The 16302-nt window shown below is 30.5% G+C and overlaps 3 protein-coding genes across 3 annotated transcripts; all 3 read left to right on the top strand.

Annotated features, from left to right (window-relative positions):
- The first annotated feature begins 336 nt into the window (after window positions 1-336).
- LOC145835274 (spliceosome-associated protein CWC15 homolog) lies at window positions 337-5506 on the top strand. The gene is made up of 3 exons (XM_082942847.1): window positions 337-605; window positions 3978-4128; window positions 4491-5506. Exons 1-3 carry the CDS (start codon window positions 364-366, stop codon window positions 4767-4769), a joined length of 672 nt encoding a protein of 223 aa, XP_082798973.1. The 5' UTR covers window positions 337-363; the 3' UTR covers window positions 4770-5506.
- A 3-nt stretch (window positions 5507-5509) lies between these two features.
- LOC145835273 (m7GpppX diphosphatase-like) lies at window positions 5510-6958 on the top strand. The gene has a single exon (XM_082942846.1). The coding sequence runs from the start codon at window positions 5570-5572 to the stop codon at window positions 6560-6562; it is 993 nt and encodes a 330-aa protein (XP_082798972.1). The 5' UTR covers window positions 5510-5569; the 3' UTR covers window positions 6563-6958.
- A 365-nt stretch (window positions 6959-7323) lies between these two features.
- Window positions 7324-9765, top strand: LOC145834003 (origin recognition complex subunit 4-like). Its single transcript, XM_082941304.1, has 3 exons — window positions 7324-7647; window positions 8595-8976; window positions 9064-9765. The coding sequence occupies exons 1-3, from the start codon at window positions 7385-7387 to the stop codon at window positions 9658-9660; spliced, it is 1242 nt and encodes a 413-aa protein (XP_082797430.1). The 5' UTR covers window positions 7324-7384; the 3' UTR covers window positions 9661-9765.
- Window positions 9766-16302: the final 6537 nt, after the last annotated feature.

The raw sequence follows: 16302 nt of genomic DNA, 5'->3' as shown, positions 1-16302 counted from the left end.
GTTGCTTAGTAAAAACTCAATAAAAATAGTGTCCTATTTCTATCATAAACTTAAACACCTTGAAGCCTAAACCAGTAATTCAAAATAAATATAAATTATTGTCCCATTGTGCAACCCTGGTCTAAACTTAATATATTTATTTGTACTAGTTAGAATTTCTTATTAACCTCAGTTTATATCAATATAAGTTTGAGATTTATTTTCAATTAAGTAGTTTCATAGTGATATTTAAGGCTTGTTGTTTAAATTTATAAAATCTAACTTTTAAATAAGGAGAATAGGTATGATAAAAATACAAATAATAGAATTAATTTCTAGTAACTATTTCACAGGTTTATTTTAGTTTATCACAAAGCAAGCAATATGACAACAGCCCACAGAGCAACATTTTCATCTGCCAAAGGAGGCAACATGCGTGGTGAGTCTGACTTGGGCAAGTTGTCAAAGCAGTACTCAAGCAAGGACATGCCTTCGCACACTAAGCTGAAGTACAGGCAGATTGGACAGAACGCCCCTGAAGAAATTAGAAGCAGAGATTTGCACAGAGAGCTTCATGACAGAGAAAGGTCTGCCAGGTCTGATAAAAGATCTTCTGATTCAAGCAGGTATTGTTTTAATTATAAACTTTTAAAGATTTTAAGCTTTGAAATGCTGCTAAGCTTTATTTGAAATTTATATAATAAAAGTATTTGTATAATGAACATTTTTAATTTCATAGATTGTTGTTGCATTTTTTAAGAATAGAGGTTTAAAAAGGCTTACTAAATGTTTAGTCCTTAGATTTTGTGATGATGAAGTTTTATAAGGGTCCTAATATGTTTTTACAACTTTGTCAAAGTTATTGTCAAGATAATTTATTTTTTTTGTTTTGATATATAAATATATATTTAAGTCAAATTAAAGTAAAATGTTTTGGTAATAATCCTTTTTTAATCAACTTTAAATCATCTGTTTAAATCATTACATTATAGTATTCAAATCCTTAATAAAATTGTGGATGTTTATTATATTTTTAAGATGTCAAAGTTAACTTACTTTGTTTTTGAGATTTTTTTTTTGTGAACTGATTAATAATAGTACTTAAAGTCTTATGCAAAGTTTTCTAAAAAGTTTTGGTACTTACCTAGTTAGAAAGGTTTTGTAGTGAGTTCCAGCTTATATATATCTAATACAAGTTTGTATTTAATTAGTATTTTGTTATGAGATGAATAGTAATCTAGAAAACTTTATATGTCCAGCAATTATTAATGTCAAATTTCAAACTTCATAACAAATCACGAAGAACAACACACAACCAAGGGAAGATTTGAGATACTTAAAACTATAATATTCTTACTGAAACTTCATAACTAAAACTAATAATTAAAAAAAGTTTCATGTTAAAATAAATTTAAAAGAAAAAGAACTAGTTTTTTAAAATACTAACAAAAGTTTTTAAATTTGTGCAAATAATCTATAAATCAGTTAATCAGGTTTAAATAAAAAAAACTTTTGATAGAATTGCTAGAAATTTTTTTGAATTTATTTGAAGTACAGTTAGAAGCTTTGTTCAAGTAGGTTTGAACTATAATTTACTGCATATATATGTATACTTAACATTTTAAAAAATCAAAATTAATCTAAACGATCGTCGATTAAACATTGTAAATTTTAAAATATTTGAAATAACTTTTTTAAATTCTATACAAAGTTAATTTATTTGTTGTTCATAGTTCTGAACTATTTAAGTAAATAAACACCAGTATGTGCACAGAAACAAATATTTTTTTGTAAAACAATTTAAGTTTTTTAAATGCTGGAGTCTTTTGACATAAAAAAAGTTGTTTAACATTACATAAACAATTTGTTTTGTAAAGCAAAGAACACTAAAAAAACTAACCCTTTTGTATAAAAAACATTACATACTAAAATAAAGCAAGAATAATTATTACCAATATATTATTTAAGTGCTGGTAAAGAGTTGCAACTGTTAAAAAAATCTTAGTAGATTATAAAATAGTAATTATTTGTTTTAATGTGGCAGATACATAATAGTTGTGGAATACCTAATATGTTTTATATAGCAATTCAATGTTTGTTCTGTACATAACATTTTTTCCTATAAAATGAAAAATTTAAGTTTAATTAAAGAAACACATAATTCACAAAAATTAATAACCACCAGGGGCGTAGCGTGGGGAGGGACACTGGCGCATGCTTGCCACCCAAAAAAAGAAAAATGTCAAAAAAAAGAATGTAATATCTTTATCCTTTATAGTTTATTTTTTCTGCTTAATTTGCCTTTTTTCAACTATGTTTATCTAGTATTCAAAAAGTTAAACGAAATTTTGAATACCAAATAGTGACAAGTTAGGAAAGTACATGTAATTACTCAATAAACTGATTCGGTGCGTAATTGCAAAAAAATTTTATAAGTTCATTAACTTCATAAGGCCATAGGGGGGGGGGGGGGTCCAACATTTTTTTTTACTAAAATTAACTTTGGCTTTTATATGAAAGCTTAAAGTACAAACTATAAGCCAGTTTTTATAGAATTCAAAAATATCATTTATCTTTTGAGATATTTAATTTTTTGTAAAAATTTTCCAATATAAACGTATGGACCGCAAATTTTTTGGGGTCAATTTTCTCGGAAATTTTAAAATTCACTAAATTCACCTAGAAACTTCAAATTTTCAGGAAATGTTCCTTTTAATATTTTGAAGAATCTGAATGTTGGAATTTTTGAAATTTTGAAAAATAAAAATTTTATCCACAAAAAACTAAAAAAAAGGGTAGTTTTTTGACAATATTTTTTTTTTTACTCGAAATTAAAAAAATTCCTACAATAGATCTCTTTAAAGTTTAATGATACACATTCTGTAAAAATTTGAGAAAGATTACTCAAAAAATGAAGGAGGAGATAGATTTTTAGTGAAATAGTCTTTTTTTGCATTTTTAGTTTTTGCCTTCCATAAGGAACCTATTGAACGCCCTTTCTTTGATCGCTTATATCTCAAAAGTTACTTTGAGTTTTTTTAAGCGGTTAAAAGTGTCTGATAGCTCAGATTAAATTCTACAAAATAAGATCAAGTTGTAAAAAACAAAGTGGACCCCCCCTATGGCCTCAAAAAGTACGCAACTAACCTAGCGCACCGCTGTAGTATAACCTTATGGCAGATTATTTTTCTACAAAAAGTTTACAAAAATACGTCAAGCTTAAAGAAAAATTGAACAATTTTACTAATTTTTTTTTATGCTACATTGTTAAGATTACCGCTAGTTTTCTGAAATTTATTTTTGTAAACATACAAGATAAGCGTGTCAGTCTATGAGAAATAAACTTAGTTTGTGGTTTCTATTTTAAACAAATACAATCAAATGAATTAAATTTAAAAAGTATACTTTTAACTATTTTACAAAGTTGTAATATACTGTAATAACAGTTATAAAGTTGGTCTATTTTAACTTCTGTGTAACTTTATTAAGATTATGTGCAATGAGGTGTTGTTATCACTGTTGTATTGTATATTAAAGAGATTGATATTTTTTTCGTAAATAAAACAGATACTTTCCTTTTATTGTATATATTAATTTTTAAAGATATTAAGTTTACTATAAGTAATAAAAACAATTTCTATTTAGTAAGTTTACATTTTTGCAAGTATAAGTAATTCTAATGGAATTTATACTTTTATTTAATTTTTTAATTTTGTAATATATAAATACTTTTTAAAACAGTTAATTCGAACTTATTTTATTTAATAAATTTATTTCAATTGTATTACTTATAAAAGGCTTTTATAGCTAATTACAAAAGTTTTAATTCAAAAGACTTTTTGAGAAAAAAATTTGCGCACCCCCTGACCAAAATACCACGCTACGCCACTGATAACCACCCTGATTATACTGTATGTAGTGTTGAAATTTATAAAGTACATTCTCTGTTAGTTTCATTTTGAGTAAAATTTCCAGTAAAAAATAAAACATTATTTTAGATCATCACGTGATGTAGGAAGTTCAAAGAGGTCACGAATGGAAGCGCTGACAAATTTGGACAAAGACGATCCAATGGAGCCTCTGTCTGACTCTTCTGATTCGGACTCTTCTGATGATGACGACGAGGAACTGCAAAGAGAACTCTCCAAGGTAAAATATTACAAATTTAATACAATTAAATACTTATTAAATTGTATCAGAATTTTCAATTGAAAGTTATTATTTGAAATGTATATATTTTTTACTAAAAGTTTGTTTTCAAATGAGTGCCAATTAGTGCAGTAAATCTATAAAGTATTAATTTCCTTACATTTTTAAATATTGACTTCATTTTGTGTACATTATAATATATGGTTTTAGTATCAGGAACTAATCTTATATCTTTTATTTGTATAAACTACTTAAAAATGTTTTTAAACCTAATACATTGTGAAATATTTCTATTTTATTACATCACAAAATATTTTAACACTCCGTGAATTTTTTTTTATCATTCATTTTTCGTTCTTTAGATCCGACAAGAGAGAGCTCAGGAAGCGGAGAAGGCCGAAGCGGAGCGGCAGGTCGAAGAAGAGCGAATCAGGGCGGAGAACATTTTGAGGGGAAACCCCTTGATAAAGAACCCAGGCGGGGGCGGCAGCAGCAACTTTGCGGTTAAGCGGAGGTGGGACGACGACGTGATCTTTAAGAACTGCGCCAGGGGCTTGGAAGACAAGCCGCGGCAGAAGTTCATCAACGACACTCTGAGAAGCGAGTTTCACAAGAAGTTCATGGACAAATACGTGAAGTGAACATTTCATACTGAGGGCATTATTTTTGTTTTAACATAAAAAATAGAATATTGGAACTAGATAGACATTTTTTGTTTGTGAAATATAAAGCTATTGTTTTTCTGCGGTTATTTTTTTAGATGCTAAACTTATGCTTTACAACTTTCTAGTGCTTTTTCTTAAAAAAAAAACGTTCAAGAGTATGTAATGAATAAATTTTTACTAAATTGTTTATAAACAATGTGTTTTTTATCTACGAAGTTGATGTAGTAATTACTAAATTATATAGTTGTATTTATTTTTCTTAGTAAACAGATTACATTATGAGGTTTATAACGAGTAAACAATAAAAGATTTTGTGTTATATTTAAATAAACTATTATACCATCTAGAAATTTGTTGCAATTACAAGGTATATAAATGATTATTTTAGCTAATAATATTAAAATTTTTTAGCTTTGTATCTTTCAAAATTAAAACATGCTAGCATAAAATTAGGACTTGAACTGATCACTATAAAAAGAGATAGAATTTAAAATACTTTTAATTTTCGCTGATATACAGTTCTAATAAAGCAAATGGAATTGAATTTGTTAAATTTGAAAAAATCCATAAACTTAAATACTTATCATTTAACAGCAATGTAACCATTAAATATGTGCGCATTATGTTATAGTTGTTACAATATTTTGTATTTAGTAACATTCTCGAACTGGGTTTTATAACTGTAACATTCTAATATTTTGTTTTTTGATAGAGATTTTACTAAAATAAAAAAGTTAAAGATAGCCATAAGTCTTGTGTAAGAATTTTTAAAGCGCATGACAAAAATGAAGGAAGACGTAGTTAAATCGAAAAGATCTGCGGAAGGTGATGCTGAAATCCAAGCGAAAAAATTGAAAAGCTGCGGGTTGCAGTCGTTTGAGGCCGCCAAGTTCGTAGAAGTCTTGAACGAAAACGTCGAAGATAAAATTTTGTTTCTCCTCGCCAAAATGCCATCTTCAAACGAGGGAGAGTTCGACGACGCGGTGGTGATCCTCGAAAAGAAAAAGTTTCCGCGGGGAGCGGGTGAAAAAATTTTAAACGCTGAAATCAAGCTGGACGCTGTGCAGCTGAACGATGTCTTCAGCACCTACTCCACCTTATTACCTTCCGATTATTGCCAGGCGAAAGTGACGATGATCTGCCCCGCCACCCAGAAGCACATTGACAAGTACCGCCAGTGTAAGAAGGTGGCCGTCTCGGAAACCAGCGGGGACTACCTGCGAATCACCAGGCCCATGCTTGAGGAGAATCTTGAAAAGAAGGTGTTCAACCTGCAGTGGATCTACAACATACTGGAGGGAAAGTCGGAAGTGGAAAAGGTGCTCGCGAGGGTGGAGGGGGAAACGGCGGGCTTTGTCGTTGTCATGGACTACAAGTGGCAGGGCGAGGACCCGGATACCATGCACTGCCTCGGGCTGCCCCTCAGAAGGGACTTAAGGTCGCTGAGGGACCTGAGGCGGGAGCACGTGCCGATGCTAGAGGAAATGAGGAGTTCGGCGCTAAAGGCCGTGCATGAAAAGTGCGGTTTGTCGGAAGGTGAGGTCAGGGCGTACCTTCACTACCAACCCTCGTTCTACCACCTTCACGTCCATTTCGCCAACGTCGGCTGCAGCAACCCGGGCACCGACTCGTTGCGCGCCCACCCTCTACACACGGTCGTTGAAAATTTGAAGATGGACGATTTGTATTACCACAAGATGACGCTCCGGTTCGTCTTGAGCGAGCGCGACCCTTTGCATTTGGAGTTTAAAAAGGCGGGAAAAGTTTAAACTGTATTTAGTTTAGTTAATTCAATTATAAAGTCAGTAATTACCTTGGAAGTCTACTGAACACATACATATCTTTCGTTTAAAAAAAAAATTATAAGTTAAAACTATCATTGAAATGTTTTTTAGCAAAAATTACCGAGGGAAAATCTAGTTTCAATCAAACTTTTGAAATTTTAATAAAGCTATCTTTCAACTTAGTTTCAAAATAAAAGAAGTCTGTAAAAGTAAGCCTGTAAGTTTTAAAGACTTCGTTTTGTTGACTTATTTGAGTAACTACTCCTTTTAACTGTCGGCGATCAGTACTGTGTATTTTATTTTTAAAATTTTGTTAAGTTTTTATAATTGCTGCTTTAAATTTTAATAAAGTTTAAGTAAAGTTAACTATTAAAAAAAAAATTAGGCACATCTTTTAGAACTATTTTGTATAAAAATGTTTTTATATGTTTTTTAAATGTTTACCATTGTACAAATAATTTCTAAAAAAATCTATTGTGAAATAATGTTTCAATCTATGAAAAATCTTCAATTAAAGTAGAATTTCAGTTAAAAAAAATCAAATAGAGTTGTTTAATATGGTCTTAAGTTGAGGTTTTATTCTTAAATTATTCAAACAACAAAATTGTTTACCAAAGTTTTGTTTAGGAAGTTTTGACATAAAAAAAAAGCTTTATCACGTTTTTACAGTTTGTGAATAATTAATGATATAGTTGTAAACTTTTATTTAACTTGAATAAAAAATACAAGCTCTTTTTTATAATTTGTGCTTTTTTAAAGTCAACAAACGAACAGTTGACCAACTTGACAGCAACTTTTAAACGCGAAATGAACAAGATAAAAAGTCACTTGATGGAGAAGGTGTGCGGTCAGGTGGGAGCCGTTCCGATCCGGGAGGACTTGCTGGAGTTGGAGGAGTACCTCGGAGGCATGGTGAGGAGGCTTGCCGAGTTCGGAGAACCCAACTCGCTGCTGATAGTCGGTCCACAGGGCAGCGGCAAGACGTTCCTCGTGGAAAAGTGCCTGGCCGAAGCGAACTTGAAAGAGGTTTTGGTGGTGAGGCTCGACGGAATTTTGCAAACGGATGATAGGTGAAATTTTTTTGTGATACTTTTTTCAAACACGTCATTTATTATATTTAAGAAAAAAAGAGTATAATTGATTGAGATTTGATTTATTTTTTAATCATTGTATACATTTTACATCTACACCTCTCGTAAATCTAGGCACATTGTGTTCACAGCAAAAGTGCGTAACTAAGCGAGAGAACGTAACTAAACGAAAGAGGTAGCAAATAACCTACTTTATTAGCTGCTTTTTTATTATGCATTTTGATAAAATACAGTTTAGAGACTTTCTCTCTTTTTGTGGTTACAAAAATATTTTTAATTTAAATTGTACAATCTACATATATGTGAATTTTTTTAAATAAAAATAGTTTATGTGTATATAAATTTTTTTTTCTACTTTGTTTCTTGCCCACCTAAGATTAAACTTGTCTTGCTTGGTATTAAAGAATTTTTTTTCTTCTTACCACACAAGACAAGTTTAGTAAAAGGTGTGCAAGAAACAAATTAACAAAAAATAAGAGAATCATTGAGTTGAAATGAAACTTTATGTCATAAAAATTGTTAGAAATTGAACATTGTACCTTTTTTAACTTAAAGGTATAAAGGGCGGCTAATACAACTAAAATCACAAAGTCTTAGAGTTCAATAAGTTTCTTATGGAAGGTACAAACTAAAAATACAAAAATCTCAACTTTATCGAAATTTATCTCCTTACTTATTTTAAAAAATATTTAAAGCTCTAAGTCTTTTTGAAATATATATAAAATTAAATACACTGTTGATTAAATGCATACAATAAATGTACAATATTAAATTTTTTATTTATTTTTTTTAATTTTAGAGAATTCTAAACTGCGAAACTATACGAGTGCGTAGATTCGCGAGATGTGACTGTACTGTTTAATTAAAAATCCACTTAGATCTTGCTGCAGGTAAGCTTTAGTTTTAATGAAACCACTAACAAACAGCATCGCGATGAAGGAAATCACGCGGCAGCTGCAGCTCGAGAACGTGGTGAAGGAGAAAGTGTTCGGCTCGATGGCCGAAACCTTCCAGTTTCTCCTACAGGCCCTTAAGTCCGGAAGCCAGCTGTCCTCGAGGCCCGTCCTCATCGTAATCGACCGCTTCGACCTTTTCGCACACCACAGCAAGCAGACCCTGCTATACAACCTGTTCGACCTCAGCCAGACGCCCTCCACCCCTCTCACGGTGGTTGGCATGACGCGGAGGCTGGACGTCTTGGACTTGCTGGAGAAGAGGGTCAAGTCCCGCTTCTGCCACAGGCAGCTCCACATCGCCAACAAGTGGACGAAAGACGATTTCGTCAACGCCTTTGTCCAGCTGCTTCAGGTGAAAAGTTTTTAGTTGATTAATTGAAAAAAGTTCTTTTAAGTTATGGATTAAATCAATAAAAAAAAAAAAAAAATCTGCGCGTAGGTTCCAGTAAAAAAGTACAACGCGAAAAAGTGGAACGAGCTCGTCAAAAATGTCGTCAAATCAGAAACCGTCGTCGGCATCCTTCACAGCTTGCACGAAATAAACCGGGAAGTCCCCTGTTTGCTGCAGCTCGCCGCTCCTCTCATCGCCCGGCTCGGACCCGACAAAAGCGACATCAAGTTCTCGGAAGTTTCCGAGTCCTTCAAAGCGATGACGCGCGCCGAGGCCAAGTCGCGGCTGCTCAGGGGCGCCACCATCGTCGAGCTTTGCCTCGTCGTCGCCGTCAGCCACCTGATTGCGTCACACGATGACGTGACGGCGTTCAACTTCCGGCAGATATACAACATGTTTCGCAAGTTCGCCGACAAGTCGCCTCTGCTGAGCAAGACCACCCAGGAGCTGGTGCGCCAGAGCTTCGAGCGGCTGGTCAAGACGGAGGTGCTGCGGCCCTCGAGCAGGATCAACCCGTCCAAGGTCAACCGGGAGTTCGTGCCCATGCAGCTGATGGTGTCGGGTCGTCAGGTACACGAGGCCGTGGCCCAGTACTACCAGTGCCCGCACGAGCTCAAAAAGTGGGCCGATTCCGCTATTGTTTAAGTTGTATTGGGACTTTTGTTAGCGTTTTTGGATTAGAAAAAGCTTGTAGTAGTAGCTTTGGTTGTTAAAGGAGTGTCTGTTATTTGTTGTACGATAAATCATATATTGCACTGTATAGACTTTTTTTGTTTAGTTGAATTTTTGAAATAAAGTGTTTTAGCAAATGCACTGTAAGAAGCTTTAATATATTGTTGCTATTAAAAATCAATAAATTTTAACAAGTGCTAAATACAAATTAGAAGTTGGTTTAAGTTTAGACAAGCTCTCGCAAGGATGCCACTGGGTCAGTGAAATGTAAGTAATTTTTTATAAGTTGGTATTTTTTTATTCCTGTTAGACTAAGGTAAATTAATCTTGTTTTTTGAATTTTTTTCTTATTTAAGTGTTACTAAGAATGTTATGTTCTATGGTAGTCTATGATCAAATTAATTAATTACACCTTATTACTGCTTAAAATAATTAATAAATAAGTTTGCTTAGTGAAACAGATTAATACTTGCACCCTATCATGAGCGAAGTAAAGTACAAAACAATAGTTTAATGTTTTTTCATGATAACTACAAATATTTGATTTTATAATTGAAAACCGATTTGCTTAATTTTTTTTTAAAGTATTTTGTGTAAGTGGTAATTTAGAAGGAATGTCACTAACTTGATAACTGGTTTAAGCAGTGGTAATTAGCTAATCAAGGATGTGCACACTAAACTTAAAAAATGTTCACCCTAGGTAGTAATTTAGTGGGCTTAAGGTGTAAGAACAAATAAACAACTTGATTTTGTTACGACAAATAAACAATTTCTGCGCCTTAACTCGGTCTAACTTAGCTTTTTTATATAGCCGAACCTATAGTTTAACATACACAATTAATGCAAACGAAAATATTTAAATTTTTACAATGATTTAAACTTTTACTTCTAATTATTTCATATAGTCTTTTTACTACTTGTTGTGTTCTTTAAAAAGTTTTTCAGCTTTGCAATATTGGAAACTTAACATAAATACAATTGTTATAAATAACTTTTACTTAGTTCAAGCTTTTGTATAAAAAAACAGTTTGCTTATTGTGGTTTTATAGATAATTTCGATTTAAACTAGATTATTTGGTAATATGATAAAATAGACTAGAAAGAGAATCATAGAAAAAAAATTCTAGTACTTGAGTAAAAAAGAGTAAGTATTTGTGACAGTAAAGAAGGCTTTTATTTATAAATGAAAGGTATCTAAATTTTAATGGGGAAAAAATACCTGAAATTTTTACTAATATAATTTTTGTGTAACTAATTACTAATTTATACGGTCAGTAGTTTTTTAAAATTTAGATATATCTAACTATTAATATTTATACATATTAGTAAAAGAATTAATTGTTTTTTAGTTATATTAGTCAAATAAAGAGATAGATAGAAATATTTCCTGAAAATTTGATGCATCTAGCTCAAAAAACGAAGTAAATACATTTTCAGTGAATTTTTAAATTTCCGAAAAAAATTATCTTGGAAAATTTGCGTTCTATACGTTTGTATTAGAAACTTTTACAAAAAATATCTCAAAAACTAACTAAAATTTTTATAATCTATAAAAACTAGCTTGTAGTTTATACTTTTAAGCTTTCATACAAAGCCATTCTTAGTTTTGGTTAAAAAAAAGATGTCGGAATCCCCTATGCTCTTAATTCAGTTTAACAAAAACTAACTAACTTATACAAAATAACATATTTATTCTATCAAGACTTTATTATGAAAACTAAGTTTCGGTCAAAGACCTCGTCAGTGCTTAAATAAAAAAGATATGTAACAGTCATGGAAAACAGTATTTAAACAGTTGATTAAAAACAAATTTTCACTTAAAAACAAATTAAATTTTAATCTTAATGTAGAATTTATGGTATGTTAAGTTTCAAAATCAGTACAATGATGAAAATAATAATAAATACCTATATGTATGCTTCTTTTCTCATTTTCAAAATAAGCTAGAAGAAAATACAAACATATATATAGGTTCTTTGACCGAAATTTTGTTTCCATAATAAAGTCTTGAAAGTATAAATATATTATTTCTCCTCTAGTAATTGAGATCTCTTTATTCTACCTTATATTTAAATATATTTGTTTTCTAAGATCTAAATATATAATATTATACAAATGAGAATTATTTTTAGATATATCTAAAATGTTTTTTTAGTTATATATGTAGTGAAACTTAAAATCAATGTTAATTGAATTTTTTTAGCAAGTTTTGTAATATAAGATTAACTTGTTTTGTGAAATAGGTAGCAAAATAATAAAATGTTTAGGTTCCCTTTTAGATAAACACATACTATTACGCATGTGCCACAAAAACACGGATCTAGTTAATAAGCAGTTTAATCTTCATTGAGTTTTTTGCACCTAAAATAATAAAACTATCAACACTTTCACGACTGCATATTGTGATTACTAATTTGCTTTTAGTTAATTTTTTTTTTGACTAGTATTTTCTTACAGTTTTCATTTAGTTACTAATCTTAAAGCTTATGGAATTATTTTTAAGAATCGAGTTTTATTATATTTTACCAGTTAAATTAGTTAAAGGTTAGTACGAAAAGTGTTTAATTTATAAACTTCTTTTTTCTTATAACTATAGTTTATTCAACGATAAAAAACCCTCAAAGATTTAATCATAGGACCTGGTTCATGAGGAATCTTTCGGTTATCTAGTCGTACACCACGGATACCTTTTAATGTCTTTTCCAGGATCATATAATCAAAAGTTATTAAAGTAACACATAAATGCTTTAATTATTAATTTCAAAACAAAAAATGTTAGCAAATACAAATTTTAGTTGTCATTTGATCTTTTATATAGACCAGGGTTTTCCAAATGGTGTAATATTATCCTTTTTTGGGCAGCAATCATTGACGTTAAACTTACTTCTCATACAAAATAAATGGTTTTTGAATAACGATATCTCCTTCTTAATTGCCCTTAATTTCTAGAAATTATTGAATTAGAATTTATATATAAATTCTAAAGACTAATACAAAATTAAACGAATTTTATTGTTGTTTATTTGACTTTATGTTAGAATTTCAGATCGGAAAAATTAGATAAAAACTGCCATCATAAATAGGAATCCGGTCAGATATGATTTTCAGTTCTTTGCAAAAATTCATTTCAATCTATCTATTTGATGTCTTGCTTTTGTATCTAAAAAATAGAAATTGATTTAGACTTATATGTAATGTTTGATAAAGTTTTAGAAAATTGCAAACTTAATTCTTTTTGAATAACATTATGTAAACAGCTTTTTTAAAAGCTAAAAAAAATATTTACCTAGAAAGGAGCTCAAAAAATATTTTGTTTGTAAATGTTATGAAGCTTTAATAATAAAAAAATTACAGCACTAAAACAAAAAATTTAATACATTATAAAAAAAAGATAACATAAAAGCTTGAAACTTTAGTTATAATAAAATAAAGAAAAATGATCATTTAGTATGTTTCAAAACTTAAACAATTAACAAAGGTTAACTTAGTTTAATGTTGACTTAATGAACAAAAAAAAATGCTAGTTGATACAGGGTTGCCACAAAGTAAGGAAAAACGAAACAAAAGTCAGGAAAAAATGGGGGTTTGAAAAAAAAATCAGGAAATTCGATAAAAGCATGCTTTTAATAAAAAAGTATACAATCACTAAAAACTACATTTTTCTTATATTAATTTCTAAAAAAAATTTGATTTTGCAATTTATCTACATTTCAGAGTTTAATTGAACTTTTGGTATAACTTTTAATCTTTAATGATCTAATCTTCGTATGTACTATGTAGTAGAAAATATATTTTTTAAGTTGTTTAATTAGAACTACTTGTTCAGAAAAAGAATACTTTATAAATAGGGTTTTCAAACTGAGACTTATCGGTTGTCGTTTTTCTTTTCAGATAAGTTTTAACTCTTAGGAAAATTTGTTATACATATACGATATTTTAATTATGTCAAAGTAAAAGAATAACATCTTTACAGAACTCCTGGCTTTCTTAAAAGTATTTTTCAGAACGGCTCATTGAAGATGATGATAGAAAGACTTTTATGTGCATGTGGTGTTCATGTACTTCGTCACTGTCCATATGACTGTTGCCTGACATAGAGATTAAAAGCTATGAGTAAACAAGTTTAATCATGTTTCTATAATGCTGGATCCAGTTCTATTGTGGCGTGAATCGTGAGAGCTGCGGCAGAGTAGCAAGTTGTGAGAGCAGTGGTAGTGGTACAAGACCATCAATAAGTTTTTTGAGTAAATCACAAAAAGTAACCGCTGAAATCTTATGGGCTTTACACGCTGTCAAGCACAATTACTCGGCCACTTCGTATGAAAAACTGATAGAGCTTAACAAAAAGATGTATCCTGACAGTCCGATAGCACAGTCGTGCCATATGGCCCGAACCTAATTGTCAGGTATAATAAATTTTGGCCTTTGACCACATTTCCAAAACACCTTGCTGGAAGCAATAAACAAATAAAAGTGGTACAGTGTATCTTTATATAAATGATACAATGAAATCATTAATAAAGCCCGAAGAGGGTATTGTGTTTAGCTAAATGTGTAATAATCAAAATACTTAACTTCAAAATTTTTGGGTTATGCCAAAGGCATGCTTTAATTTTTGAGAAATAACTTATTTTCGAATTGGAAACAGCTATAAAAATAAACATTGTTTATTCGAAGGAGTTAAATTCTTTCCAATGCCTATATACCGGCGTTTGTCTTTCAAATACGCGTTAGTTGAACATTCCATTCTGATGTGTGCAGTGTGTCGCAAAGTTACGATCAAATGAAGTTCGCATGATTAACGCACCATCAAGTTAAATTCAAGATCTAGCCAAGTAGCTACGAATTTAAGGATATCAATCATCTAATATCATTAATCTAGTTTCGAGCATTTAGAATGGAGCATCAATAATATAAAATAACGAGCATTAATTCGTCTAAACCAGGGTTAAAAAGTAGGCAAAGTGGGGGGCATGAGCAGTTAAGTGGCCACAGGAGGGCCATGAGGTCATAAATTGAAACTTACACTAGATATTCTGAAATTGATGATGAAGAGCAAAAAAAAAGGCCTTCGGCGTTATAATGGTAGTTTTTTGAGGAATGTTGGAAGGGTCCTTAGTATAATACCTTTAAATGGGGCCTTTTAAAAAAAGTTTAGTGAACATTTGTCTAAACTGTTAGTATTTAATAGAACTTTACGATAGTTAAGAGTTTCCATATTTTTTTTTGTGTAGTAATTTGAAACAGTTTCTTTCAGACTTGTTGTAATTAATATTTAATAATTTATCATCTAAATTGATTTTTAAGTGTGTTATCATTTATAACTTAAGAATAAGTTACTTTTAAGTAACATCAATATTTTTGATTTTAGTATTGTAAGCTGCTAGTAAGTAAGACACGTAGTTTAGCTTAAGTGCTTGGATACCACGTATTTAAGACCTAAGTACTATTTCACTCATAGAATAACAAGTACATACATATATATATATACATAATACATATATATATATATAACCTACAAAATATAGGTTTAATTGTTTGCTAACAAAAGATCCTAGTGAAGTAACTTCACTGGAATATAAATAAATCAAAACAAATTATATAGTAATCTTCCTTTATTCTACCAACATATGTTTCTGTGTGTCAACGAATCAACACACAGAAACATATGTTGGTAGAATAAAGGAAGATTACTGTATAATTGTATAATTTGTTTTTATTTATATATATATATATATATATATATATATATATATATATATATATATATATATATATACATTTTGGTGGTTATAGAGTCACACCACTGCTGAGGACCCCAAGAAAAACCTTCTTTGAGCTTTACAGCCCCTAGATCAGGATTTTGAAATTTTTTCATACGGCACTTTTTAAAGAAATAATAAAGCTATGCCACCTCCGATAATATTTTTCAAAAACTGCCCTTAAATACACCTATATATTTTTTCTCTTCATCATTATATATAAAATATCTAGTGTAAGTTAGAACCTCATGGCCCCCTATGGCCTCTTTACTACACATGCCCCACTTTAGCTTATGGACATTTCTGAAATGTTCAACTTCAGAAAACCTTGCCCTAGCTAAATCCAAACTGGTCCCGATGATTAAAGACGGACTCAACTCAGATTGGTCTTTATATAGAAAAATAATGAACCAGAGGAAAGAAGAGGACCTGAGTGAGCTTATAAATTGGTAGCTGCAGTCTCCACATTTCTTACAGAACTTTTGAGATTGGAGCTGATACTACCAATGAAAGTTCGATGAAATTAAAAAAAGTTTCCATAGATTGAAAACTTTATATGATCACAAGTTTTGTTTATGTGTTTTTAAAACGGTTAAACTTAAGAATTTGATTTAGGTAAGCAAGGAAAATTCAGGAAATTTCTTTCAGTTCGATCTGTGGCAACCCTGTTATTAATTTTCTAATTTTTACTAAAAAAAATTAACTTTATTGACGCTTTTTCTTTTAAACCTAAAACTTACATTTCAAGATAATAATTAAATTTCGCTGAATGTGTAACATGGTGGCTTCTATTTGACAGATCACTTCTACCTTTAAAAGTATCTCTTTATTAAAAACAAGTACTGTAATTCTT

The sequence above is a fragment of the Thalia democratica genome, chromosome 4 (genome assembly GCF_965202585.1).
Source record: "Thalia democratica chromosome 4, ktThaDemo2.hap1.1, whole genome shotgun sequence".
Classification (NCBI taxonomy): domain Eukaryota; kingdom Metazoa; phylum Chordata; class Thaliacea; order Salpida; family Salpidae; genus Thalia; species Thalia democratica.
The sequence above is the reverse complement of the archived record's forward strand: the minus strand, read 5'-3'. Positions and strand labels throughout refer to the sequence as shown.